The 26,079-nt window shown below is 41.5% G+C and overlaps 8 protein-coding genes across 8 annotated transcripts; 5 read left to right on the forward strand and 3 right to left on the reverse strand.

Moving 5' to 3' along the window:
- Positions 1-1,052: 1,052 nt before the first annotated feature.
- BDB00DRAFT_867324 (glucose-6-phosphate dehydrogenase) lies at positions 1,053-2,982 on the reverse strand (the record flags this gene model as incomplete). Its single annotated transcript, XM_053126330.1, has 5 exons — positions 1,053-1,312; positions 1,432-1,923; positions 2,035-2,236; positions 2,331-2,827; positions 2,910-2,982. 5 exons carry the CDS (start codon positions 2,980-2,982, stop codon positions 1,053-1,055), a joined length of 1,524 nt encoding a protein of 507 aa, XP_052984966.1.
- Positions 2,983-5,177: 2,195 nt separating this feature from the next.
- On the forward strand, positions 5,178-7,135 carry BDB00DRAFT_799175 (WD40-repeat-containing domain protein). The gene is made up of 4 exons (XM_053121669.1): positions 5,178-5,811; positions 5,884-6,617; positions 6,695-6,831; positions 6,900-7,135. The coding sequence occupies exons 1-4, from the start codon at positions 5,325-5,327 to the stop codon at positions 6,961-6,963; spliced, it is 1,422 nt and encodes a 473-aa protein (XP_052984967.1). The 5' UTR covers positions 5,178-5,324; the 3' UTR covers positions 6,964-7,135.
- Positions 7,136-10,988: 3,853 nt separating this feature from the next.
- BDB00DRAFT_867326 (uncharacterized protein) lies at positions 10,989-12,634 on the forward strand (the record flags this gene model as incomplete). Its single annotated transcript, XM_053126331.1, has 4 exons — positions 10,989-11,292; positions 11,386-11,614; positions 11,693-12,028; positions 12,223-12,634. The coding sequence occupies 4 exons, from the start codon at positions 10,989-10,991 to the stop codon at positions 12,632-12,634; spliced, it is 1,281 nt and encodes a 426-aa protein (XP_052984968.1).
- Positions 12,635-13,737: 1,103 nt separating this feature from the next.
- BDB00DRAFT_867327 (ornithine decarboxylase) lies at positions 13,738-15,506 on the forward strand (the record flags this gene model as incomplete). Its single annotated transcript, XM_053126332.1, has 6 exons — positions 13,738-13,954; positions 14,091-14,475; positions 14,594-14,816; positions 14,910-15,021; positions 15,097-15,168; positions 15,250-15,506. The coding sequence occupies 6 exons, from the start codon at positions 13,738-13,740 to the stop codon at positions 15,504-15,506; spliced, it is 1,266 nt and encodes a 421-aa protein (XP_052984969.1).
- Positions 15,507-18,675: 3,169 nt separating this feature from the next.
- On the reverse strand, positions 18,676-20,447 carry BDB00DRAFT_924990 (uncharacterized protein; the record flags this gene model as incomplete). Its single annotated transcript, XM_053128794.1, has 2 exons — positions 18,676-19,769; positions 19,859-20,447. The coding sequence occupies 2 exons, from the start codon at positions 20,445-20,447 to the stop codon at positions 18,676-18,678; spliced, it is 1,683 nt and encodes a 560-aa protein (XP_052984970.1).
- Positions 20,448-21,673: 1,226 nt separating this feature from the next.
- BDB00DRAFT_881156 (phosphate-induced protein 1) lies at positions 21,674-22,815 on the forward strand (the record flags this gene model as incomplete). Its single annotated transcript, XM_053128059.1, has 4 exons — positions 21,674-21,848; positions 21,963-22,055; positions 22,127-22,436; positions 22,494-22,815. 4 exons carry the CDS (start codon positions 21,674-21,676, stop codon positions 22,813-22,815), a joined length of 900 nt encoding a protein of 299 aa, XP_052984971.1.
- Positions 22,816-23,653: 838 nt separating this feature from the next.
- BDB00DRAFT_738109 (uncharacterized protein) lies at positions 23,654-24,214 on the reverse strand (the record flags this gene model as incomplete). The annotated part of the gene is made up of 1 exon (XM_053118418.1): positions 23,654-24,214. A coding segment is annotated over one exon (561 nt), but the record flags the coding sequence as incomplete, so codon positions are not given.
- Positions 24,215-24,453: 239 nt separating this feature from the next.
- On the forward strand, positions 24,454-24,861 carry BDB00DRAFT_398442 (uncharacterized protein). The gene has a single exon (XM_053117237.1). It carries the CDS (start codon positions 24,597-24,599, stop codon positions 24,810-24,812), a length of 216 nt encoding a protein of 71 aa, XP_052984973.1. The 5' UTR covers positions 24,454-24,596; the 3' UTR covers positions 24,813-24,861.
- Positions 24,862-26,079: the final 1,218 nt, after the last annotated feature.

Genomic DNA, 26,079 nt, shown 5'->3' on the forward strand with positions numbered 1-26,079 from the left:
ATTCGTCATCGGGATCACCCATCAAAAAGCAGGAAGCACGTTGCACAAGCTCACGCGAGACGCTTCAGGGTTCTCTTCTTTATTTCCTCGCGCATATATAGCACACTACTTGGGCCACTAAGTTCGTAAGTGGATCCCACTTTAACAGACACATTTATGGAGCGATAAAAAGGAGAGGGGGAGTGAATGGTGGAGGAAACAAAGTTTTTGTTTTCATGCGATCAACAGCTGTATTATCAGACACCTCTCTCTCTCTCTCTCTCTCTCTCTCTCTCTCTCTCTCTCTCTCTCTCTCTCTCTCTTGTGTTCTTCGTAATTGTGCACTAGACTGGACTACGTTCCTTAGTCTTAATGAACTATTCATTTCTACGTATCTAACTCTCTGCTGCGTACCACTTATTAGCTGAAATTAATAAACTTCTTTTCTCTCCATTCAAGCAGTGATAAACCGAGTATCCAAGTCTGGTAAATCTGTTTGCTGGTTGCTATTGGTTGCCTCAAACTTACCTAGCTGTCCATCAGCAGTAATAGGGCATAGAACTCCTTTTTAGAAGACATACCGTTCATGCAACTTGAAAACAAAGGGATGCACGCATCATCAAATCCATGGTTTAGTTTGGATGGTGGGGTACGTCGGAGGCCCTGCAAGTATATCTCACAGTGAGAGATAGAAAGAGGCGGGTGGCCCTATTTGCTTCTGAGTTTGCATGCGAGGCGCAAGGCAGGGAACTTGTTGCCGATGCCATCTTTGCGTATGGCGCACATACCTCATTCATACACTTTTATAACTCTACGCTGTAGTCCCTTCTGTTACTATGTGACATGTGACCATGATATTTATATTTGTGCACAAAAACTGTTTGCATCATTTTCGGCTAAGCAAATTAAAAAAGCTAACATTTATACATAAATCTTCATGCGTATGATATCCGCAAAAAAGCGGGTGAGCTCGGAAAAGGGGAGATGATAACGTTGGGAGAAAATTGTGTGCACAACAGTAAGCTTATGGGCCTTCTTCTTTCTCTTTTGCTTGCTATTTTTTTTTTTTTTTGCTACTTTGCGACACTTTGGACAGGCCACTCATATGGCACATCCGCTCTACGAGCAACACCGTATCGCTTAACGAATTCATCCAGGTCTTCTGGACCACGCGAACCATATGCATAAGGCTTGGGCTCAATACGATCACGATCAATCTTATGCAAGAGCGGCGTAAAGATACGCCAAGCGGCATCCAACTCGTCATCACGAACAAAGTTGGAATGGTCGCTTCGTAAGACATCCAAGATTAAGCCTTCGTAGGCATCTGGCACTATAACAGTCGAAAAGACGAATGACACATCAGCACCATAAGCATCTTCACACATGGTTCAAGAAGGAAACAGATGAAACGGAACAAGCAAGTCAAAGCAGATGCTATCAGGAACATACCACGCATATCCTTGTAACGATCGGCATACGTCAAGTCGAGGTCCGTAGTGAGGGTTCTGTACGACAGGCCTGGATTCTTGTTATTAAACTTGAAATAGATGGCTTCGCCAGGTTGGACGCGCAAAACAAGTTCATTGCGCACAGCATTGTGGAACAAGCCGGAAGGCACGTCTTTGAACTGTACGCGGACCTCAACCTTTTGATTGTCCAAAGCTTTGCCGGCTTTTAAAATAAACGGCACCTTTCTCCATCGGTCGTTGTCGACCCACAAAACCATCGAAGCAAAGGTTGGGCAAATGCTGTCGTTGGGCACAGTGTCGTCGTCCTTGTAAGCAGGCTTGCCGTTCGCTGCAATGTATTGCCCCAGTAATGTGTCTTTGAGATCTATTGGCTTGACGTGTCGCAAAAGTTTCACTTTGGCATCTCGGATCGACTCCGGATCTTGGCCGGCAGGCTTCTCCATGGCAATAAGGGAGAAGATTTGTAACAAATCTGATCATAGTTCCGTATCAGTAATGCTTGCCCTTTACATCTGTCTGCTTCTCGTCTAGATAGATGTGCAGTAGTCATCATAAGTCCACGACAGAAACAATAGTAACTTACGGTTTTGCATGACATCACGGATAATGTTGAACTCGTCGAAGTAACCACCGCGACCCTCAGTACCAAACGGCTCCTTAAGAGTAATCTGAACGTTGGCAATGCTCTCAGCACACCACATGGGGCTTAAGAACATGTTTGCAAAACGCAGGGTCATGATATTCTTGACCATCTCTTTGCCGAGATAGTGGTCGATACGATAGATCTACGCAAGGAATGATGGAGAGTCATAGAGGTGAGTCAAATGAGTTTCTTCTCTTTCTTTCCTGTGTGTCAGAACAAGCATAACAGAAAATTACCTCGTCTTCAGTAAATAATTGACCCAAATCCTTGGCTAGCTCGGTTGAGCTCTCCAAATCTTTTCCAAACGGCTTTTCGACAACGATGCGGTTATGTCCTTCGGATCCATACACATTCTTTCGCAAACCCGTGGCCACCGGCAGAAACACGGATGGCGGCAATGCCATGTAAAAAAGTCGGTTTTTTTGACCCTTTTCCAATCCACGCTTATTTTCCAAGTCACCGACATGCTTGTTCAAATTCTGCCATGCCTCGTCTTGATCATATTTGCCCTGCGTATAATCAGTCATCTCCAAAAACTCGTCCAATTTGCGCTTGTCGTCGTCGTTTTCAATCTTTAAATGGCCTGTAATGCGCTTGACATATTCGTCGCGATCCAATTTCGATCGAGCGTAACCGACAATGTGTGTCTTTTCGGGGAGAAAGCCTGTGCGGTGCAGATTGAATAATGCTGGATACGTCTTTTTTCCAGCCAGATCTCCAGAGGCGCCAAGTACTATTTGTGGACAACATATGTAAAGCATTGTTATTTGATTGTTTGTTTAGTTCTCTCAAACGGAAGGATGGCGCTTGTTTACCGATAATGGTGACAGCGCCATGCATTTGCTCATGAACGCTATTTTGCAATTCTTTTTGGTCTGTGGATGCCATTTTGCGTTTAAAGAAGCTCAATGAAGAAAAAAAGCGAAGAATTGATTCAGACTAATGCTGGGGGTTGTCAACTTTTTTTATCTTGTGAAACAAACACCACCATGACGAAAAGGTGTACGCATGAATCAGAGCGGCGGACCTTCTTAAAATGTGATTAGCGCCAGTCGCTTAGCAAACAGCACGCACCGGTATTTTTGAAGAGAGAAAAGATATTCCTTTGCGCGCAGCATGACCTAATTATGAATTATACACAATGGCAAGGACGATTCGGCTTTACATCAGAGATATGCTAATCTCGTTACTTAAGGGCCGAGTTTAGCATTAGTAGCGCGTATCCTTCAATGCAAATATGCATGCACAAACAAAGAAGAAAAGGCTCCACCGATGTAAGCACTTACACATGATAGCTGTAGCTATCCGTCAGAAGTAAAATACAGATTGCCTATATCACTTACCTTCATTGGCTTTTTTGATATGGATGGGACGCGGGTGAAATACGTCCGTGGGACCAACATTGTAGGATCGTTGCGGAGCAGCACTGTTTCAAAGTTATACCCGATATTCATAGGAGGAGGCGGGAGAGAGTTGAGGGAAGCGTACACAAATTAACTGGCACAGACACTCGCTATCACTTAAAGCTCTTTAACCCCCTCGCTATGCCGTAAGTGTCACTGCAGAGACTGATGTGAAGAATAACAATGTTGCACGCAAACTTATTACAGTAACCAAACGGTCTTAATCAAAGCTCTATACATATCAATGACACTCTATTTATTTGATATGTATATTATGTACCGTTGGTTCTACTGTAAGCATGTAAACAAGAGTGTATCAGTATCTCAGCATGATATATTATGAAACTTCCGATTTGAAAAATATATTCGAGAGGAACTGAGAATCTATCAGATATGTTTTCTGGTTTAAAAATCATTGAAACTGTAAGGAGCTCAATGTACAGAACGTTTACTCAGCAAACAGTGATAGCATACAGATGGAAGCTATATACATAATAAAAGAATGCCTTCGGTTATAACCCATGTGAAGACTGCCATAACTTGTTCTTACCCACAATACTTGCCGTTTGCAGCAACAAGGGCATTCATCTCGAATATCCCCGACAGCCAAACTATCGAAGAAAGATATACGCGTTAACTCGTGCTTTACTATATTAGCCGAAGGCAGTAAATATCCCGAATGTCGAAATCGCAGATGTACTTAATTATAACATTACTGCCATTGCAGTGTCACTGAAGTCATTTGGTAATTTTTTTAAGGTAAGACGCGTAAACGAAAGCTTGACTCACGCTCTTACAAAACCTTGGACCGCCATCCCCCGGAAAAACACCCCTTATGAGACAGCCAATATGAACAATTCAACTCTTTATTTTCTTCCTCAATACTATTTAGCGCTATGTAATATCCTCCCTGCTTCGGGCCAAAGTCTAGCATAGCCTGTATAGGTAAAGTAATACAACATATCAGATATTTTATCTTTGGATAGACGCGATATAGATACACCACTCTATCCCAAGCTCCACCGCATGATATATTTATCAGGGACAACTTGCGTATAGTCGTCCGCAAAATGCTATCGTCACTGTCATTCCGACTGGTGCCAGCTAAGTCTCATCCTTATATATCTTCCCACCCCAATGTCTAGCGAGAACAAAAGAAGTTTACTACATACCTTGGCGAAAGCGAAAGAGGAAGAATATGAAAGATTGCAAGGACTGATCGTTATTTTATATGCACGAAGAAAAAAATTTTGCAAGCTCCGAGAGAACCGGTCACTTGACTTTTATCTCTCCGCTACCCTATGCGCGGCAAAAGTGCTTTTGACGTGACACAAGGTAAAAGAAAGCGGGAGAGAGATCAAATCAAGCTTTTTGAAACAAACTGGGCGGTTGTAACATTTCATCATGCTATATTTTGTTAAAAGGTAGGTTAGGTGGCCTATTGACAAATGATCTTAGAAAACACACGAAATACCTGCTTGATGATGAAAAGAAGTCAAAATGATACATGGAGAACCAAGTAGTTCGGAAAATTTGAACAGGTCCATCCATCCCTCTTTCATCCAAACAAAAAGACTATCAACAATAATGAATGCACATCTCGCCAACATTGATAAACAAGAGTCCTGGAATCGGGATGCAACCCTAATGCATTGGATACTACGTTAATATATCTAACAGCGGAAACTTTTTTATTGTGCAAATCGTGCCATCTTGTCTTTTCTTTTCAATCTTCCCTCTCTCTCTCTCTCTCTCTCTCCCTACTTTTTCTCATCTTTTCTTTTAGTCCACTTTTTCTCTCGTTTTCATATTCCATAAGCTCACTAAATGACTTTGCTATATGCTTCGTCCACGAAGCTGTTTTCATTTCTGTTATCTTCATCGTCGTCGAATAAAGCCAAGAACACCTGTTATCCAATATTTTCCGACAACACAACTGTTCAGATCGCCATCATTCCACATAAAGACGGAACCAGAGCAACTACTAAATGCTTGAGCCCAATGGAGACGGCCCCTACGCCCAAAAAGCCTAGGTTAAGCAGCCTGTTGAAATTTTCTGGAGCAGCATCGATTAACCACAGGCGCCACCATCGATCCGGCAATAACAATACCACATCAACATCATCAGCAATAACGCCAGTGACAAGTACATCGCTACCCACGACAAGAACACCATCCGATCCCTTCAGGCGACTTCCTCCCGAGCTTATCCAAAGATTGTTCTTCCATCTCGACGCTATCAGTATCGGTCGACTAGCACAGACATGTCGGCGACTCCACATGATCTGCAACGATGACCATGGGGTATGGCGGACTTTGTTCATTAAGCATTTCCATCAGCAGCAGCAGCAGCAGCAGCAACCCACAAATCATCTTCGAGCATTACCGTCATCATGGCACAGTCTCTATCGGAACCATCATATCCTCGAGCGACGATGGCAACGTGGCCAGGCCAACATACGGTACCTGACAGGCCATACCGACAGCGTTTATTGCATTGTGCGATATAAACAGTATATTGTCAGCGGCAGCCGAGACCATTCGGTTAGACTATGGGATCTTAATGACTACACGTGTATAGAGAGTCAAACGCATCACGAAGGGAGCGTCTTGTGCCTGAAAATTGCAACGGATGATGAATGGATGGTATCGGGCTCGTCGGACGGAACATGCTTGATATGGAAACTCGGCAACTTGGAGCCACTTAGCAGGCTTCGTGGTCATACAAGCGGCGTGTTGGATGTATGTATTGTCGAGAACAAGTATATCATTACGGCTTCACGCGATGCAACGGTCAGAGTTTGGGACCGATATTCAGCAAAAGAGTTACGACGATTGGAGGGTCATGCTGGTCCAGTAAACGCTTTACAATCGTATGGCTACCTTGTGGTTTCAGCTTCGGGCGATAGCAAAGTCAAGTTATGGAACGCCGAAAGTGGAGAATGTCTGAGGACATTTGAAGGTCATACTCGTGGATTGGCGTGTGCGCGTTTCGATGGTACACGCATATATAGCGGAGGACAGGACGCAATGTTGCGAGTGTGGAACGCGCAAACGGGTCAATGTTCAGCAATGTTGGAAGGCCACGATCAGTTGGTTCGGACAGTCGATTGCTGTGGGGTAATGGAGCAACTTATCAAATTGAGTTACGTCGTACAAAATAGAATGGTGACCTGACTTGTGGCAAAATTTATTAGGATAGAGCAGTTACAGGCAGTTATGATCGTACAATCAAGCTGTGGGACGCAGTCTCAGGGCGATGTCTATTAAGTTTTCAAGGTGGTCATGACAGCTGGGTGTTCAATGTATTACTGAGCCGAACGCAGATCATTAGGTACAAACAAGAATTCGTTCATCGTTAAAATTTGTTGTACCAACATATTTTTTTTCAACTATTTCTAGTGCCGGTCAAGACAAACGCATAATGATCCTGGATTTTGGCAGTGAATTGGATTTAGCGCATTAATTAATCTCTACCATATCATAATTCCCCTCTCATATATCAATTTTACCCTTCTTTACTTAAAGTACTTGTGTGATTGCATTTATATATGCAGATCTAATCTAAATTTATTACAGTTTTTGTATTACATGTTTGATCTTGTCTGCCACATTATTAATTCTGAAGTACAGCCATGTTGCGTCTATTAAGATTACAGATCTGAAAGGTAAAAACTCGATTAATAAATGGTGTACTCTCTATGTATACAGCAATAGCTGCTTACAAAAAAACATAATGGTATACATTTTCTTCATGCATCAATGAAGTGTCTGAGCGAAAGTAGGTATCATGGTCCGAAAGTTGGTGATTTACTCAGCAAGTTTGGGTTATTACTATTCTACAGTACTTATTTCAATATGAAGATAATGAAATACGTTAATATGAGCAATATGTTAGTTCTAAAATGATTTTATTCAAGTATAACAATGAAAAATACACTTCTCTCTGATTAATACTTAAAAAAGGGATGGTGTGCAAGCTGCTACTGACAGTTGGACTCAGTTGCAATACATATCGCCAATCCTCTTTTTGTTATATGATACGATCAATGCGTTCAATGAGCCGAAGGCTTGCATGCTTGGGACAAAAATAATTCCCCAAGTCGTCACAAGCATCCAGGTCCGGAAGTACAGGTTGTCCATGTTAATCTAAATGGTGGTTTAAACACTACGGTCGCAGAAACTCTGATCTAAGGTTGAAACAGCTCAACTTCAGCCTATATCATACAAAGTTATTTGTGACTTAGCAAGTCATATGGTACTTGAACATTCCATTTTTCCTTAATGTTTATGTAGTCTCATACTAAATGAACAGCAGGGCAAAGCCGTCCAGTATAGTGTGGTTATGTAAAGGAGAAGAACGACGTTGAGCATACTCAGAAAACAATAAAAATTATATCAACAATCATATTTTTATAGTGATCTAAACTTCCCCAACCAAAAATGAACTGATCACGCTTCTCGCTTGCATTGGCACAAACTGAGATCGGCGTTGGGTCGTTCATGAATCTTTCTGATATGTATTCTTCGGGATTTTCATAAAAGTTTTTACTACGTTGCAAAGAGCAGTTGTTAGACAAAAGTACCGAGCCTCTCGGTTAGAGATAACCGCCGTAATCAACTAAAACATCAGTATTCAACATAACATGATGTGTCATTAGCGCTTTCCGTACCTCTATTTTCTCCTTTTGTGCGGTTTCTCTAAAATTAACATGATAGATAATTTACAATCTTTGGTAACTTTTTGTAGAATTTTGAAGACGCTAGATCTGAAACGTATGCATTCGTTTTGGTCAGAAAGCAAGAATAGAAAGGTTTCTCACTCTTAATAAACTGGAAGTCGGTGATCCATGGCGATAGATACATCAATTTCTTCATGAAGTCTCTTTTGCACATCCGGATAATCACAAAGAATGACAAACGTTCATGCAAGTGTCAACGTTATTGAGTCTGTTCCAGCATTTACTATATTGGCTATTATAAAAGAGATAGTCGCATATGGCAAAAAATAACAAATATCAACAACAGGTGCGCAACAGCAGGTGTTTGTCAAGTGCCTTTATATTTACCTGTACTGTATATATGATATATATACCAAGACAAGGATATCCTCGACTTCTTACTCATACTGTACTAGTCCTTGTTTTTGTACACTCCCTTGGCAAAACATTCTGTGTCGTTTGTAGGGCATCTTGGATCATTTTATGATATAGCGGATCTCGTGTTTCGGTGACAAATTTCTTCAGGGTTTGGTCCTTGCAAGTAAAAAGGTTAGATATTGTGGAGAAAACAGGCATAAAGGTGTATGTATGCTCACTGGGACTACCCCTCTTAACAGTCTTTTTTACGGTGGAGATAATGACCTTGTGAACGGATCGCCCACCGATTTCTCGCGACATCAAAACAAGCCTGTGTCGTAATCCACTACGAATACAGCTAAAAAGATTTGACCCTATTGACACTGCCATTCTTTATGGTAATCTTCAGCAAAAAATCCGTAATACGTTTGGCTTTCGGATTCGCTGTAATCAGACCTGCCACCCCTTTTGCAGAAAGGACGATTTGTGCCAAAAATTTACCGTTTTGCGTCAGTACTGTAACATCTTAGCAGGTCACATTCACTCTATATTTTTGTTTACCAGCTGCATGACTTCGCTTCCATCGCTTATCAGGATTAGTAAAAACAGGACTACGGGATACTTTAGAAACCCTCTATATTACTCTATGTACAATGTTATCATAGTGTAACTGCCATACAACGGAAGAATGTGCTATACAGTAGAGTATTGCTCTAATCGCTTGACTGAACAAATACCTGTGGTTAATTCTGTGAATTTCGAATAGAAAATGATGGTGCGGCCATCCAGATGTCCAGTTTCCTTTTGATATTATAGATCCCAGTAGCGACGTAAGGGTCGCCGATTACAATCCAAGGCTTGATACCCATCTGAACGCGTATAATGGGGCCTGGTAATCATACAGTGACATTTAAATAAACGCGTTATATTACTGAACACAAAATTGAAGCATATTTGATGTAGTAAATGACCATATTCCTAGTACCAATCATCAAACGTGTGAGTATAACGCTCCTTGGGAATTCGAGAATAGTGACCCAAAAACTCAAGAAAAGGCCAGAGTTTAGATAAGTGCACCATGCCGATACATTGAATTTATTGGCGACAATCAAATAATATATATCACTTTATTGCACCCCCTCATATTACATATATATTTCACATCATCCTGTACCGCAAGGAAGCGACCACATGCCCATCAGCGCCGGTTTATTCAGTCTTTCACAATAAATCATAAATCTAAACCTAATATACATTACCATTAAAATATGGAAGAGCAGCTTTTGGAGACGGAGCTTCTCGTGATTCATCACTATAGACTGCTTCCCTGGGTTTGTTTACAGAACCGAGAGTTACATAGTTATATAACCCACATATAGCTAGTGTAGATGCAACGATGATTGCGACAACGTGCGGAACTTGTTCTTTCTTTTGCCGAGCCACAATGACATAGATATCTCGATTTCTTTATGTTGACAAAAGTATATTTTGATTGAAAATGGAGGGTATGAGGCGGATTAATACTGTAAAGACAGCGTTGCAATATATTTAATATACTGTAGCTAGATCATCAGGTAATTGCATGTGATCATGGCTAACAACACACTGGCCAGCACTTCTTCTGTAAATTAGTGGTATGTGCTCGGTTGTTATATGTACCAAGACGTGGAGGGAATTACTATAATGCATAAAAGCTGTTATAGTACTTAACAACAGATGGTAAATATTTACAGTAGTCAAATGTATGCTTATACGGATGTGCATGAGAATGCAGTTGCTGGAACATTCACTGAATATGTAGGTAATAAGAATAAACAAAATAAATGTTCTGAACTGTTGGCGTTAAAAATGCAAAGTTATCTGGTAACATATTGCTACGATGGATACTGAATATGGAAGCCGCTATGTGTCGCGTAGAATTTGATTTTAGCTCATAAATAGCATCCCAAATGTTCGAGGGTTCGACATATGCACATGCAGCTCAATAAGCCCGAAATTGTTTGCTGCAGTAGAAGTTGCATGAAAATGAGCAATGAAGTATACGTAGAAGCAGCAAAAGTTATATGTCATGCAAAAGCGCCAAAAAACTAAAAAAAACCGTATGCCATCCAAGATCATATTCGCCATGAGCGATACTGAAAATAAACGTTTTTAAATAATCAAAGGGCGGTCATTTTTGCTATGACAAAATAACCGCTTATTAATCGAAATAATAGCTACTCCCCAATCAGTAGAAGAGCCACTGGCTGAGCAGCATATGGTTACAACAACATGTATGCACATGCTAAGGAATCAACGTTTGCATGCATCGACGTACATCATACGATGTGCAGTCGTTTTAGTGTATTACTTATACGTACATCGCAGTAAAAAAACATTCATATCTCTTTTCTTTGCTCGATTCTTTTTTTTAATGACAATCGTCACATACATCTCACCGTCCAAACGGAAAAACTCGAGTAGCAGTAGCTCAGCTACTGAAAAATACAGTGTCTCGGGCTGGAACACAACTCCTTCTTCGCCTTCCTTAGAGACAAGTATTATTAAGCAGAATCGCCGTATCACTGCGGACGTAAAACTATGCACTCTCTCAATCGAGATTGCGGAACAAATGCGACAGTTCCTTATATCATTACGACAGTGCTCACTCTACGTCTACCACAATCTTAAAAAACGGTCTCTGGTTATTGATCTCAATGAACAGGGAAACGCGGTGCGTCTATGAAAATGTGACGAAGGTGTGCGCTTACGTGACAGTATAGCATTGAATCCGCCATGGGGTATTGACGATTTATTCGATTCTGTCACAGAAGACAAAGAAGAAATAGGGGGTGGCACTTTCGATGTGATTCAGCAGGCCAGTGTAATTGTCATCGACCAGTCGATACTTAACACACAAACATTCTTTGAACCACTTATACAACACGCATTTCAAATCAAGAAACAGCTAATCGTTGTTGTCCCTCATGCGAAAAACATGTACGATATGCTATCCCTTCCCGAAATCCATGCACATGTTGTCGCGTATAGAAATCGAAAGTAAGAGAATACCCATAGCAGTGACGTAATGCGCTTGTCGTCAGCTGATAATGCTACCAATGACATTCTTTACAATAGCAGCGATTCTTATGTTATCAGAAAATACGACCCAGACTTAAATCTGGCCGAGGTAACTGGCCTCTGGGATATGGTGTTCGGCTCCAATTGGCCGCTGAGTGACGACAAGATTGAAAAGCTGCTGCACATGGCTAAGCAACCTAGACATTGGGTAGCCATAGATTACCGAACGGGTACAATGGTTGGCTTTGTCGCAACCCAGATTTTTGAATGGGGCTCATCCAAGAAAGGCGAACTGATGCTCTTAATGACCAATCCAAACTATGAGAACTATGGCATTGGGACCCATTTGCATAACCTCGCACTCAATCATTTGAAGAGAGAATCATGCAACGAGTGGATGCTGGGGTCGACATACCCACGTTTCTTTCCCGGTCTTCCAGAAGACAAGAAGCAGCATCAAAACTTTTTTTGAACAACGCGGATGGAAGATCGATTCAAATCAAGTATGTGACCTTGTCGGCCATTTGGTAAACACCGAGAACGAGTGCCAGTCTACAACGAAAAGAGATTATAAAAACAACACAGAGGCCATTTGAAGCACGTTTGCAGCGCGAGAAAATCTGGTTTGGACGTATCAAACCGAGCCAATTTCCGGAGCTACATGCATTACAAAAACGCTTTCCACTTTGGTGCGAAACATACGAGCATCAGGCCGATCTCGGTGGTTATCAAGATTTCCTAGTGGCACGCCAGGATAACGAGAATGGTCGAATTTTGGGCAGTGTCATTTTGCACACGACTCACACCTCCCATGATGACCGTAGTCACCTGGTTTGGACCGACAAGAAGCTATTTACCGAGGCCAGCGGTGGTGTAACACGCGTCAGCGTTGCTGAAGAAGAACGTCGTAGAGGTATTGGAACCGGTTTGATGATCAAGGCCAATCAGATTCTAAGACGACGTGGCGTCAAAATTCGTATGTGGACTGGGTTGACCTAGTAGGATTTTACCGATGCAGCGGCTATAAACCATGGCGCCATTATCGCACCGCTTCATTACAGGAGTAATATATACAACCTGTTATACATATCTTTTCCTTCGTGTATTGAAGTCAGTCATTGTTATAAGTAGTTGTATCTCAAAATTTAAATATAGCACCTTGCAGAATATTGCGCTCTTTCTTCTCTTTTAGCTTTGTATGGGGTGAATATTGATAATAAAGGTTCTATGTAGTCTCGATATGCAAATATGAATTCAATAAGTAACCTATAATGGCATGCGCTGAAAAATATAAGCTTTCACGCTGGGCATGTCAGAGAGATATCAAAAGATTAGGGAGGTGCATATAAATTCGCCATATGACTATACTGGTGATGAACGAAGAATATCATTCCTCTATCTTGGTCTTAGAAAAGATACATAGTTTGCACCACCAACACAGTATTATTTTTACTGCGGGTTGTTGCAAAATACAACTAGTGGTTATATATAATCGACTATGTACAGTATACAGTATTACACAAATAAATGATGCAGCATGATGTGTTTATGGCAGAAATTTCATTTCTAGGATATTAAGCAACAGCAACAGCAAGATGCGTTTTTGACACGTATAGAGCCTCCTGTGGAGATCCCGGGTGCTCATTCTGCGACGAGCATAGTTCTATAGGACCTGCAGGGGATGCATTCTGCAGCTGTTGGTGCTTTTTGCTGACGCTATCAACCACGAGATATATCAATCAAGAATTTACGCCTATGACTGACAATAACCTGTGGAGGAGTGCTGAAAGCTTATGCATCGCCACTAAACATTGCTGCTCCAACACTCATAGCACGGTCGTTTATTATTCGGCTACACGCACTATCCCGAAGAATATAATTAGCAGCTTTTCCAACGCCTTGTCATTGTTTTCTTTTATAATTCCGACATTTGCAAGGACCGCTTTATTAAGATTCTATCGTTATCGCTTCCTTCTGAAGGGATTGTTTATAATTCACTGCTGATTTTTTACTTCAAGATTGATTTCTTTCCATCTTTCTCACTCTTTTTACTTTCGCGCAAAGAGAATATGATTGGTGATAGTATTACCATAGCAGCAGCTATGCTCCCTGGCAACGACATCAACAGTGTCAATGACTACGAGCATCACACCATATACACGGGCAGTATCCGCGAAGTGATACATCAAAGGCTCGAAGAAGTCATTCCAAAGTTGGAGCTAGGATACGACGAAGCTTTCGTAGTGGGAGATCTTGGTGATCTACATCGACAACATATGAAATGGAAAACGTTGTTGCCAAGGATCGAACCATTCTATGGTGCGCTATTAAAACATCTTTTTTCTGTCTCCAAACTGTTCGTTTCGATACACAGACGCGGAAAGAAAAAAAAAGCTCTGTTTATGACTGACTAAACTAATATTATCTCATTTGGGTACACACAATAATTTCTTAGCTATTAAATGCAATCCTGATCCTATGGTGGTGAAATATCTGGCGTCATTGGGTGTCGGTTACGACTGTGCAAGCCGATCAGAAATTCAGCAAGTGCTCGATGCCGGTGTTGACCCATCTCGCATCATATATGCGCACCCGTGCAAGCAACCTTCATTTGTCCGTTATGCAGCTGACAACAATGTTTCGCTCATGACTTTTGACAGCACAGAAGAATTACACAAAATTAAAAGAATTTATCCCAACGCCCAACTTGTTTTGCGCATGTTGACGGATGATTCGAAATCCCAGATCAGAGTTGGCCTAAAGTTTGGTGCGCCGTTGGATACTATCAAAACGCTTTTGATCACTGCAAAGGAGCTCGAGCTTAACGTAATTGGTGTAAGGTAAATATTGACATTGGGTGAAAGTAAAGTAAATGCTTTGATAATTGATCGTAGCACACCTCACAAGCATTTTATGTGCTCACATTCTATCATTCCATATGTCGTTCAAATTTGATAGCTTTCATGTTGGCAGTGGATGCTCCGATGTACGTGCATTTGCAGATGCAGTTGATCTTGCAAGAAACGTGTTTGACCAGGCTGCATCCATTGGGTTTCAAATGAAGCTTTTGGACTGTGGTGGTGGGATGCCGGGACGTAATATTCAACATGGAATTACATTCGAGGACGTGGCGGCGACGTTAGGAGAAGCTGTTGACCGGCTTTTTCCACCGAATGTGCGCGTATGTATTTCTTTCCCCTCCCCCTCTTTTCCAGGATTTAATCCTAGAAATAGCGATATGTTATATGTATACTTTTCTCAACATTGTGTACAGGTTATTGCCGAGCCCGGAAGATTTTACGTTTCATCTGCATTTACTGTATGCTCACATATTATTGGACGCCGTGTATTACTGCCAGATGATTCAGAACGAAAACAATACATGTGTAAGACTAAATTGCCTAAAATTATTACTTATGCACAACGCAACTGTATGTATAACTTATATTGAACTAACTTAGATTATCTAAACGATGGTATGCATGGATCGTTCATGCTACGATTACTTGATCGTGATGATTTAAACTTACGCGGTAAGATGTGCAATTTTTTTTTTTGCTTTGACTCTTCAAACTAGATCATGATGATTTCTGACTCAATGTTCCCCTTTTCAGTGATCATGAGAAACGGAACGCATGTCTATGATAATGAAAATGAAAAAGACGAGAATAGGTTTATATCAAGCGTCTGGGGACCAACATGCGACCCCAAAGATTGTTTGCTTAAAGATGTCCGGTTGCCCTTGTTAGGAGTTGGCGACTGGATTTGTCAAGAGAATATGGGGGCGTACGCTTGTGCCGCGACTGGATTTAATGGATTCGAAAAGCCAAAGACTATATATACAAATTCCTTCATTCGTAGCAGTCTATAGTTTATAGTTTATATTGCTATTTGTATGACTTTACTGTGTTCTTAAACACTTGTCATTCATCCGAAATATATAATAGCCGTTTGCTGCCGTTTGTAGCCTTGCAGATACCTAAAACGACCTTCCAAGACCCTGTAAGGTTTCAAAAGGCCCAAAACTGTAACCTTAGATCTATGTAGAATGTTGGCAGATGCATTATTGTGATAACAATAAGAAAAAAACTCTGCATTATGTACCGCAAAATGTAAGCGAGACTAGTCTACTATGACAGTCCATCTACTATATACGTCAAGGGGGCTATCTTCTCATCAATATTAAAACTTTCGTAACGTTCATATAATAAAATATCCCTGTCCTTGACGAAACGAAATGGATGCTTATACTTAAACGGCTCAGGATTGATGCAAGACCTGCCACAGAAGAGAAGTTCTCATGGTGTCAATTTTATGCCGTATTTCGTGATTGGAAATCTGCACCATGACGGCTAGTCGTAGCTTATGTATGATAATTGTTTTTTTGCCAGCAATTATACGCGGGCTCGGGTTTTAACCAGTCAAAACACAAGCATGTCGTAGATACGAAAAAAAAAAGATATCTCACACAGATGTCAGGATCATAGGTAATGTAGTACCAGAATAAACACCTTCTTTAAAAAAGCCTGTATATTTGGTGTGACACTTTCCTCCGCTACTTCATACATCTTCCTCAGCTGTCGTTGCTAATGTTGGCTTGGTCATGCTGATTAGGCTTCGATCTGATGGTGGAATAGGAGGACTGTACGTGGGTATCTGTTTTGTTGCTTCGGGTGTACTCGCTTCCTCACCGATCCGCTTGTAATGGTTATCCAATTGCTTTGGAAGCATACAAACGGTGGTAGCACTTGCTGTTGCCAACTCAGTGGGCACAGCCGGCAGCGTTGTCGGTGGACAAGAGTATCGAGCAAAAGATGCACCCCATTATGTTCTGGGAAATTCGGTCATACTTGGTCTCTTAGCATTTGCCTCGCTAGCCTGCGCAGTTACTAAACACTTCTTGTGGCGAGCCAATATTGCTCGTGACAGCATGTCACCTGAATAACGTACTGCTTTGAGCGCAAAGGAGGAATTGTGTGATAATGTAAGCATATTTAGTCTAATAAACCGACTTTCTGAACTTGTCCGTTGATATCGTACCAATAGGTACTACGGGTACGCTACACTTTATTAGCATCCGGAGTGATGTGGGCAACAGCGGAAGTTCCTGGGCTTACATTTTGGCCAATTAGAAGGCTGTATAAGAATCCTTAAAGCAGCCAATGACAGCTCTAAATAAGTTTTTACGTGTCACACTCGAAATACTGGTGCATGACATTGCTGTAATATGAACTTGATCGCGTCGTATCACCATCATATGCCATAATAGTGTCTCTAGTTGAAAAAACCAAAATGCATAATATCAACGACAATATTGCAGGGGTTACAAAGGGTCATAGGTGCAAAAACATTACTTTTATGCAATGCCATTTTTTATACAAAGTCCTATTAAAATGCGTAATGAGTTTGCGCATAACTGATACACGATTTATCACTTACGTTTTGTTTGATCACTGATAGAATGTTTGTATGGTAGACTAAGTAGTAGTATGTTCTGTCAAAAGAAGCAGCGTTAAAGATAAAGGGATCCCTTTGTGTGCGATAAAAAAGAGTCCATTCTCTATTTACCAGTACTCATTGATGAAACATGCTGCTGACGATACTAGTGAAACCTTGTGATTGATAAGATCAAAAAGATTAAAAAAGTAGCATACTGCACGACTCATCGAGACGTTGGCTTTTCTTCCTAATTTTCAACGCGCTAGCCCCGCATCATTTTTTTTTGTTTTTGGCCTTTTGTACGTATGACTTCATTAACATTCTGTCATTGCAGTTGCTGTTTGATCGTCACGATTGGTGATTCTTTGTTTGCAACCTGGTCTAACATTCTTTTTGATTTTTTCTTTGAAGTTTTGTCTCTCTCTGTCTCTCGCTCTCTCGCTCTCTCTCTCTCTCTCTTTCTCTGGGGCACTGACCTGCACAGGGTAGCGTCATGTGAGTTGTGCTTTTATGCTGTGCAGCTGTGTGAGAAGTTGTCATTCGTGTGAGAATTATCAGTTCTGATAAATCACTTCGTTATTATAAACGGTTGCATAGCCCACTGTTGAAGAGCAGGGCTCTGGTTGAGTCCTGCGTTGCCCGGCGGCTCCTTCACTTAGGTAAGTGCACCTGGCACGACGACAATTTCTTATCAACGACTAACATCCCCCTGACCTTGTATTACCGATATAGTGAGGATGACGTACCCTGTTCGCAGTGTGCGTAGAAAGCTCGTAAGTACTCTTGGGTATTTTTATGGGTTGTTACTTTTCTATTCAAAATTACTGTTATTAAGCCCAGGCATGTTTTGCAGGCTCAAATATGTTTTATGAGGAATACCATTAAATTCAAAACAAAGTATTTCTTGCACCATTCGAACAAACGTTATCTAGTTCGAAACTCAAGAGCTGCATTAATATGAACTTTGTTGTACACTGCCTACTGTAGAAAACGTCTAGTAAAACGTTTTCTTTTTCATGGTACTGTACATACTTTGTGTAATGATTTTATCCGATGACAATGCAATTACTATTTATAATATATAATGATTATTGCATCTTAAATATCGTAAGAACGTATGTTAATCAAAAAATTGTTATAACACAGAAGAGATTGATTAGGGTAACCTTTGCTCAAACTCGTAAAGAGGAGACTAGAAATATAAAGTACGTAGAGAGCAGAAAAGTCATCCACTGATCTAATAAATTCAAAGGAGGATACCTTCTTTAATAACTGCAAAAAAATTAAGTGTAGATTTTACAATGAAGTATGCTTAGTTATTCCAACAAAAGGAAATGTGTGTGTGCTGTATAATTTGGGTGGTGTGTGTGGAAACGAATAATTAGGTTGTGGAAAAGTTGTTAGTGCTGATAGTATTCTCTACCGCTTTCAAATTACATTTAGATTTAAGGGAGGAAATAACGATGTGGGTGGTGGAGAAGATCGGATAGGTGGTGGCAAATGCTTCTACTACTTAAAACATTATAAGGTGAGGTACTACTATTCCAGCATGCTCTTTTCTCTCTTTGGTTTTGTGTGAATGTATGCGTTGTGTGTGCTGCTTAAGATAAAGGACAAGCAAAACCACCAGTAGCAGGCGTGGCGATGAGTGTGGGTCTATAGCCAACCCAGTCTAATCCGAAAATATGTAGCGTAATCCAGAAATGCAATTGTAATGATTCACGCTTAGGCTGTTCCGTGATTGTCTGATTTGTTTTGCTATCATGATATGTCTTGGGTGGTTGTTGTGTGCATGCCTTTTTCAATGTCGAAAAAGTCGTATCAGTATCATCACGGGCCTGGTAATCCAAAGAGACTTGTAACTGAATCGTGGATATGGTACTAGCTGCCAATGCTTGCTCGTTAGAATTGTCATTGCTATCTCCTTTGCCAATGACTAAACCAGTCAATGCGTCCTTGGCCAACACTTCAATTTGAGTCAATCGCGTTGGTACCCGATTCTGACGATTGTCTACAGTCACATTGACTAGCCATTGACTTTCGAACGCCACATTGCCAACCATGACGCCTTGGTGTGTCTCCGTGATGCGTGCTGGCGACAATAGAGTTGCGCCTTCGATGCGCATCAGGGGTGTACGCGGCCATAGTAGATAGGCGGCTATAATGAGCAAAATGAAGAAAATGAAGCTGCCAAACACCCAGCCGCGTCGACCGCATTTGCGCGGCTCTTTTGGTTGTTGAGGTCGGCGTTGTTGTCCGTTGCAGCTAAGAAAACAGCAAGCAATCCACATTCCTTTTGCTTCGTCATTATCGTTGTTATTTCCGTCGCCTCGACTACGTGAATTGTGTACGGCTAATTCTTCGGATGACATGTTGAGCCATTTTTCATCGTGATGATGATAGGATTTTTCGTTGCTGTTGCTGCAATGTTCCATAGTAGATGAGGAAGAACGTAGCGAGCACGTTTCATAGTCGGCAATGGACCCTTCTTTCTCGAATTCGTGTAACTTCTTGTCCATATTGGGTGGCTGTACCAAGGTCTCTTGGCTGCCGAAGGGTCTGCTTAATTGGCGACCGACATCAAGTGTGCTGGCGGGCGAAGGCAATGCGAAATCCAAGTCGAGTGCGAGATGTGTATCCAATGTTGAGCGTTGAGGGGGTGGTGGTTCGAGTGGATGAGTCGGTTCAGTAGGTGCTACATTTATTACATTAACAATTCCTCTTTTTGTGCAGAGAAGGATGTAGAAAGTACTGTGTTTCTAAAAAAAAAAACTGAGCTATTACCTGCATATGCAGGATGTCTGGTATTCATACTGTTATCACCATCCCCGTTGGATGACACAGACGATGAGATCAAAGAACGAGAGCTGCTGTTTTTTATAAACGTATCGGCAATTGTCAGTCTCCCAGAGACCGGATCTGTTGACGGTCGTGAGACAGTGCTTGTTCGTCCAGCATATGAAGAGGACGTATTGCTGTCATCATCAGCCTGCTGTACCACAACAGGTGGAGGCGGTGGAGGCGGTGAAGGTGGATGGGAAAAGGTGGAAGCCATGAATCGATCGGCAATAGATAATCGGGGTGCTTCAACATTTGCAGGTGCTGACGGTCGACGCCAGTCATGGTGTAATGTAGATTGTTGTAATAGGCTGCCAGATGCTCGCCGAGGACCACCGCTATTAATACCACTTTGTTGTTGCTGTTGTTGCGCTCGAAGTATGTTGCTACGAGCAGCAGCAGCGGCGGCACCTACTGGGATCTTGTTACTGTTCACTTCAGAAGGTCGACGTAGGGATGGCCGACGCCGTGTTGATTTGCCTCCGACGATTCCACCGCTAGACGATTGCCGACGATGATAAGTTGTAGCAACCATTATTGATAAGAGTTATGTATACAAAAACAGGAAAAAGGGCTTTTAAAAGAGGAACACACAGAGAAAGAGAGACAGTGTGTATTAGTATGATCAGTTAGAATGCGCAAAAGAAAGAAGAGAGAGAGAGAGAGAAAGGAACTGAATCAGGGTTACTTGCTCATTTTTTTTTTCGAGGAGACTTGGGGAGTTAGTGCTTGTAGGACAGAGGCAAAGAAAGGATGGAGGAGTAGTTTTCTCTTCTTTGCTAGATCCATGATGTTAGGAGAAGTATGTGTCTATTTTACATTTCGAGTGAAGGAAGGAAGCCGGGGGTGTGTCTGGACTGGAATATCTTTTGGATATATTTACTATTACTGCTTGATGTCCCGGTTTTCACATCACGCATTTCAGTGTTGTTTACTCTCAGTCGAAAAGAAAGGAACACCCCTATTCTTATGCTTCTTTTCTCCTCCTTACATCACTTTTTGCACGCAGACTTAACCTCTCTCGGCCGTGCACTCCTTTGTTTTGGTATATGAGTGGGGCGGAGGAAAAGTATGATATTTGAAGAAGATGATGAAGGGCGACGGATTAAGACAATGAGAACATGGGCTTGCTATTGATAAGTTTACTATGATCAGAAAATTAACCTAATACTCCCTCCCCTAGAAAGCAGAAGATGACGACAACGACGAGTGATAATGTGCTGGTGATGATATAAAAACAAAACGAAAATAAAAAGTGGTGTCTCTTTGACAAAAACGATGTTTATTAAAAAAGGAAGATTGCTGCTAGTTACAACAGAAATCCCATCCTTAATCTTTCTACTGCACCACGCACCGGACACGATCCGTATTTTGAAAAAGTAGCACATAGACAGCTGCTTAAAAAAAGATCGATCGGAATCGTCCTAGTAATAAGCAGCTTATAGCACAAGTGTCCCAGTGAAAGATGCTGTGTACTGCTGACAACCATTTCATTTGTCAAACCGTCGGACACACTATGCTTGTATCTAATTTGATTGGATCATAGTTTATTGTTCTTTGCTAAATTTAGCTTGTCTATAGAAACCCTTCCTTTGCGACGGACCGGATTTTGGAGCGTGTGTGTGTGCACTGTGTGCCTTGATAATTTTTTCTTGCTCAACCTCTTTTCGCTCTCCTCCTCCCTAACCATTCCTTCATATTATACATAACATACATATTATACACACTCTTACACACATATCAAAGAAGAAGAAGAAGAATATGCTGCTGTCAACGTTGGGAGCCTTAGTTCTTTCGGGTTTAGCTGGATTGGCTACAGCTCAAGATGATCAACTGACGACCATTTCCAATAGTACTACTTCAACTCCCATCGCAACCTTATATGGTGACAGTTTTAAAAGTGCCGGTGGTAAAGTGCTCAATGACAAAGTTAATGGTAATGCTAGCTTTCTATTTTTCTATCAACGAACAGGAAAACACGGAAAACAAAATAAAATGTGTCCATCTTGAATTATTTGAACTTACCTTGAACCGTAAATAGTCTACATAGTTTTCTATGGTAACTGGACGTCATCGCAGGACGAACAAACGACGTTCATGAACTTTGTCGATGGTGTATCTTCAACACAATGGTTCAACACACGTAATTATCACCTTCTTCTTGTCTGTCCTTTATACCAGAAAGTTTATCTAACCCACATTATCTATACATAGTCAAACAATATACAGACAGCGACAGCAATGCAGTGACAGGACCTTTGAACGTAGCAGCTGCCGTAAACGACGCAGGCAGCCGTGGTCTGACGCTGAGCGATACAAACGCACATAAGCAAATCATCCTCGACGCAGTCAATTCTGGCTACTTGTCAGCAACAAATCAAATTGATCCCCATGGTGTCTATGTCTTGTTTGCCGGTAGCGATGTTTCTGACAGTGAATTCTGCACCAAAAACTGTGGCTACAACAGCCACAGCGATGAATTCCAGTACATGTTTATCGGTTATCCCGGTACCTGTGCTGACTAGTAAGTAATGTCTATGTGAGCTAGTTAGCCGTAACTAACCACTATATTTTAAAATAGCTGTATTCCACCGATGATCAAAGATAAGTCGCCCAACGGATCTCCGGCTATCGACGCTGCTGTTACTATCTTTTCACACGAAATCCAAGATGTATTGACAGACCCTCGTAACGATGCTTGGATGATTCAGCAGAACGGAACAACGATTGAGTTGGGTGACTTCTGTGCTGGTTCAGATGTCCCTGATGGCGAATGGTACGGCACGGTCAGCCAGGACTCTAACAACAATGCAACATACAATCTGGAAGTCGGTAACCAAAAGTTTTTGGTTCAAACTGTTTTTGATTTGCAAAACAAAAAGTGTATTCTTTCTGCTTCATAAGTGGGCAATATTCATTGTCTACTCTCGCTCTTTTTCTTTTTTGCTGTGTGTATACCCTTCCTTCCTTCTCTTCCTTTAGCCCTCTTCTTAACGAAAGAGCATCCTCTATTTTTCTCTCTTGTCGAAATGTACTATCATCACTATCTATACAGAATAAAAAAATCCATTGGCAGTAGAGTGTGCTCGTTCCACAATAGTATTAAGCAAGAAGACACGTTAAGCCAGTTAACAGTGTCACGAAGAGGAGATGTGTAAGGAAAGTGGGCGAATAAGAATGATGCATACAACAGAAAGAAAGAGAGTGAAGGAGGTATTAAAAATTATATGTACAAAATGAGAGTTTGTGGTTTATCTAGATTCAATATAGAAGCAAGGGGGTGAGATGTGTAATATTTCAAAACATGCGATAATCATTATTGCTCCATTCTGGATGGTGTGATAGCGGTCGCCTACTACGACCATTGTTGTTGTTGCTGTTGCTGTTGCTGCTGACAGAAGTGGTACCGTTCGTAGCAGCGGTGACAGCATCCGATGTCGTTACTGCTGCAGGCAATGGTGTCGTTGATGAGGGTGGGGACATTGGATAAGCTCGTTTTGTCGATGGTGATACTGGCCGATCACTCAACCCAAATACAACCGGTGCCGATATGGATCCACGTTTCTCCTCGTCCCTTAGTATCGAATCGCGTACATGCGGTTGCGACGTGGAAGCTTCAAAAATCGAGACAGCGCGCATGATGCTATCCTCGGTCTCCACGGGTGTCGGTAACGAATAGCTTTGTCGCTGCTGTTGCTTATTTCGGCTGCGATTGCTGCCATGTCCGCCTTTGTTATGCTTATTGCTCTTGGACGACGGCGGCAACTGGATCTCCATGCCACAATTTTCACAGAACGCCTGATTCGGTACTCGAGTGTAATCGACACGAAGCGCTTCCACTAACAACGTTGATTCAATTAGCTGGAAATAAACAGTAAAAGCATCCGATCGATCGCCCAAAAAGGTGGTGACTTTGAGTAAGTTCATGGCCAAGTTGACGACGAAGGTGAAGATCAAACACATGAGTGATTTGCGGGCAATGTATTCAATGAGCCGATTTTGACGACTCATGGCCCTTTTGGACAGCTGAATGTGTAAAAACAGTCGCCGCACAAACATCCCGCTCAAGAAGAGGTTGGCCAGTGCGTCACCAACAAAGTTTACAATGATCACCCCTTGGCCCCATTGCGCCCAGCAGGTGCCGCCGCTTTGGATCTGCTGGTTCATGATGTTTTGTTGGATTGTAACAAAGGCCAACTCGTATGGCCAGTCGGCGAATCGTACAGTAATTAATAGAATACCCACAATCTTGATCCACAACGAGTGCCGGTCGGACTCAAGAATGATTAATCGCATGAACATGACCACGTAGAACAATATGTACGCTAAATACAGTCAAGACAGAGAAAAGATGAAATATTGGATGAGCAAGTAATCAAAAGACGCAGAGCGAGAACAACGAGGTCCTGCTAAATACATACTGATATGCCATAGTCTACATTTAAAAAGTTGTCGTGCAATTAATGATCAGGGAAGCACTAGTCGAAAAATTCGATGAATGAGCACTTACGAGACGAGGAGAGGAAAATATGCGCATGTACTGATTTCAAACAGCGGAATAATGCCGTATAAAAATCGATGCACAAGCAGGACGAGTACCTGACCAATGTTCACCAGGTGACTACAAATATTTTTAGTAAGGTGAAGTGAAAAGGTTTATAAGCCCTGCATAATTATTTATAGTATGTTTTGTGTGGGATCAAGTACATTTTGCCTCTTGTTCTCCGGTACTGGTTATAGCAAATCATGTAGTTGCGAATCGACACCACGACGGCCAGCCACATTCCCATCATGTTTAATCTGTCCACTACTCGTACGCCATAATCCGTCAGCGTTATCATGGGCTACGATCCCCCCAATAATGGTTGTTGTGAATGAAGGTTATAGTGTTATTGATTAAAAGAGAGGAGAAAATATAGTAACTAGTGCAGTAGACTGAAGAAGCGAGAATTAGACAAAAATAAAAAAAGAAGAAAGAAAAAGGAGCAAGCGACCGCATCAATCTCCAGGACTATTAAGAATGCACTCACGCACAAGTATCCTTCTCATTTTGTGCAATGTACAACAAAGAAGCTCTGGTGATACATCCCAGCCAATAATAAAGTTTCCCAAGGGAAAATAAAGGCGATTCCCCACGGGTGTCGGCGGGTTTCCATATTTCCCGTTTTCCACACACATGTAGAACCATACACCATTAGACTCTTTTTCAAATAACATATGCACGTAGTACCAATACCAGTAACCACCATTACACTTATTTCGAATCATGTCAACTTCAGGCAAAAACCAAATTTCCCTGTCCAACCTATTTCAGCAATAGCTCAAGCCCAGCAGTAACGAAAACGATTTTCAAGAACGGTAACAGCATCATGCTCCTGGTGCCTCCTCATGTGCAGAACAATGTGCGCCTTTCTGTACCACCACCGTTTGTTTTTTCTCAACCTATTGTTACTCCCTTACTACATATATCACTTACAGCTACTACTGCCTCAACTTTCGCCGCATAACTCTTTTGCCATTATTGCAAGCACCTCTTGCCATCGACATAGTGAAGGCTATTACAATGTACAGTGTAATTGCAGGCTAGATTAAATTAAGCAACAAAAATGCTGTACTTAATACATTGATCAATATCTTTCATAAGAATCAAGTGGTTATTACTCTTTTAATTTCGATATAGTTAAGCTAAGTCAAACATTATGCAGGTACACCGATGTTTCATCGTCCGCAATGACAGGATTGGATCCGTAAGTATGCTATTACTTGTAGTAAATCACTGGCCTTCTGTGGTTTCAGCATTATGCGGCAGCGGTTGAGCATTGAGGAGCTGGGTTTGATGTATTTGTCGATCTCTATCATGGTATTAAAGTATCCTTAGAGGAGAGCGAAAATATTCTTAACTTTACGATAAAAGCATATATTACATTCGGTAATGTTCTAGAAAAAAAAAGGAGCAAGATATTGATGTGATGCAGCCTGTCTTCATCATTTATTGAATCGAAAAACAAATCCTGTTTTATGCTTCGTCAATTATGATTTAAGACTAAACTAAGCTAGGAGACAATCAGTAAGAGAAGAGTACAGTACGAGATATTGCGTTTCAGTTTCGGTTCAGATGCGCCGTATATTCTTTTAAAACTATCAGTGTGGCGTAGTCATACGAATAT

Source organism: Zychaea mexicana (assembly GCF_025766255.1).
Source record: "Zychaea mexicana strain RSA 1403 chromosome Unknown BDB00scaffold_4, whole genome shotgun sequence".
Classification (NCBI taxonomy): domain Eukaryota; kingdom Fungi; phylum Mucoromycota; class Mucoromycetes; order Mucorales; family Lichtheimiaceae; genus Zychaea; species Zychaea mexicana.

Excerpts from the sequence above, each read along its gene's own strand:
- BDB00DRAFT_799175 (XM_053121669.1), top strand. The coding sequence starts at position 5,325 with ATGACTTTGCTATATGCTTCGTCCACGAAGCTGTTTTCATTTCTGTTA. Across the intron at positions 5,812-5,883 it reads TGACCATGGGGTATGGCGGA|CGTCATCATGGCACAGTCTC; the intron begins CTTTGTTCATTA and ends TTCGAGCATTAC. Across the intron at positions 6,618-6,694 it reads GGACAGTCGATTGCTGTGGG|GATAGAGCAGTTACAGGCAG; the intron begins GTAATGGAGCAA and ends AAAATTTATTAG.
- BDB00DRAFT_398442 (XM_053117237.1), top strand. The coding sequence starts at position 24,597 with ATGTTTTGTGTGGGATCAAGTACATTTTGCCTCTTGTTCTCCGGTACT.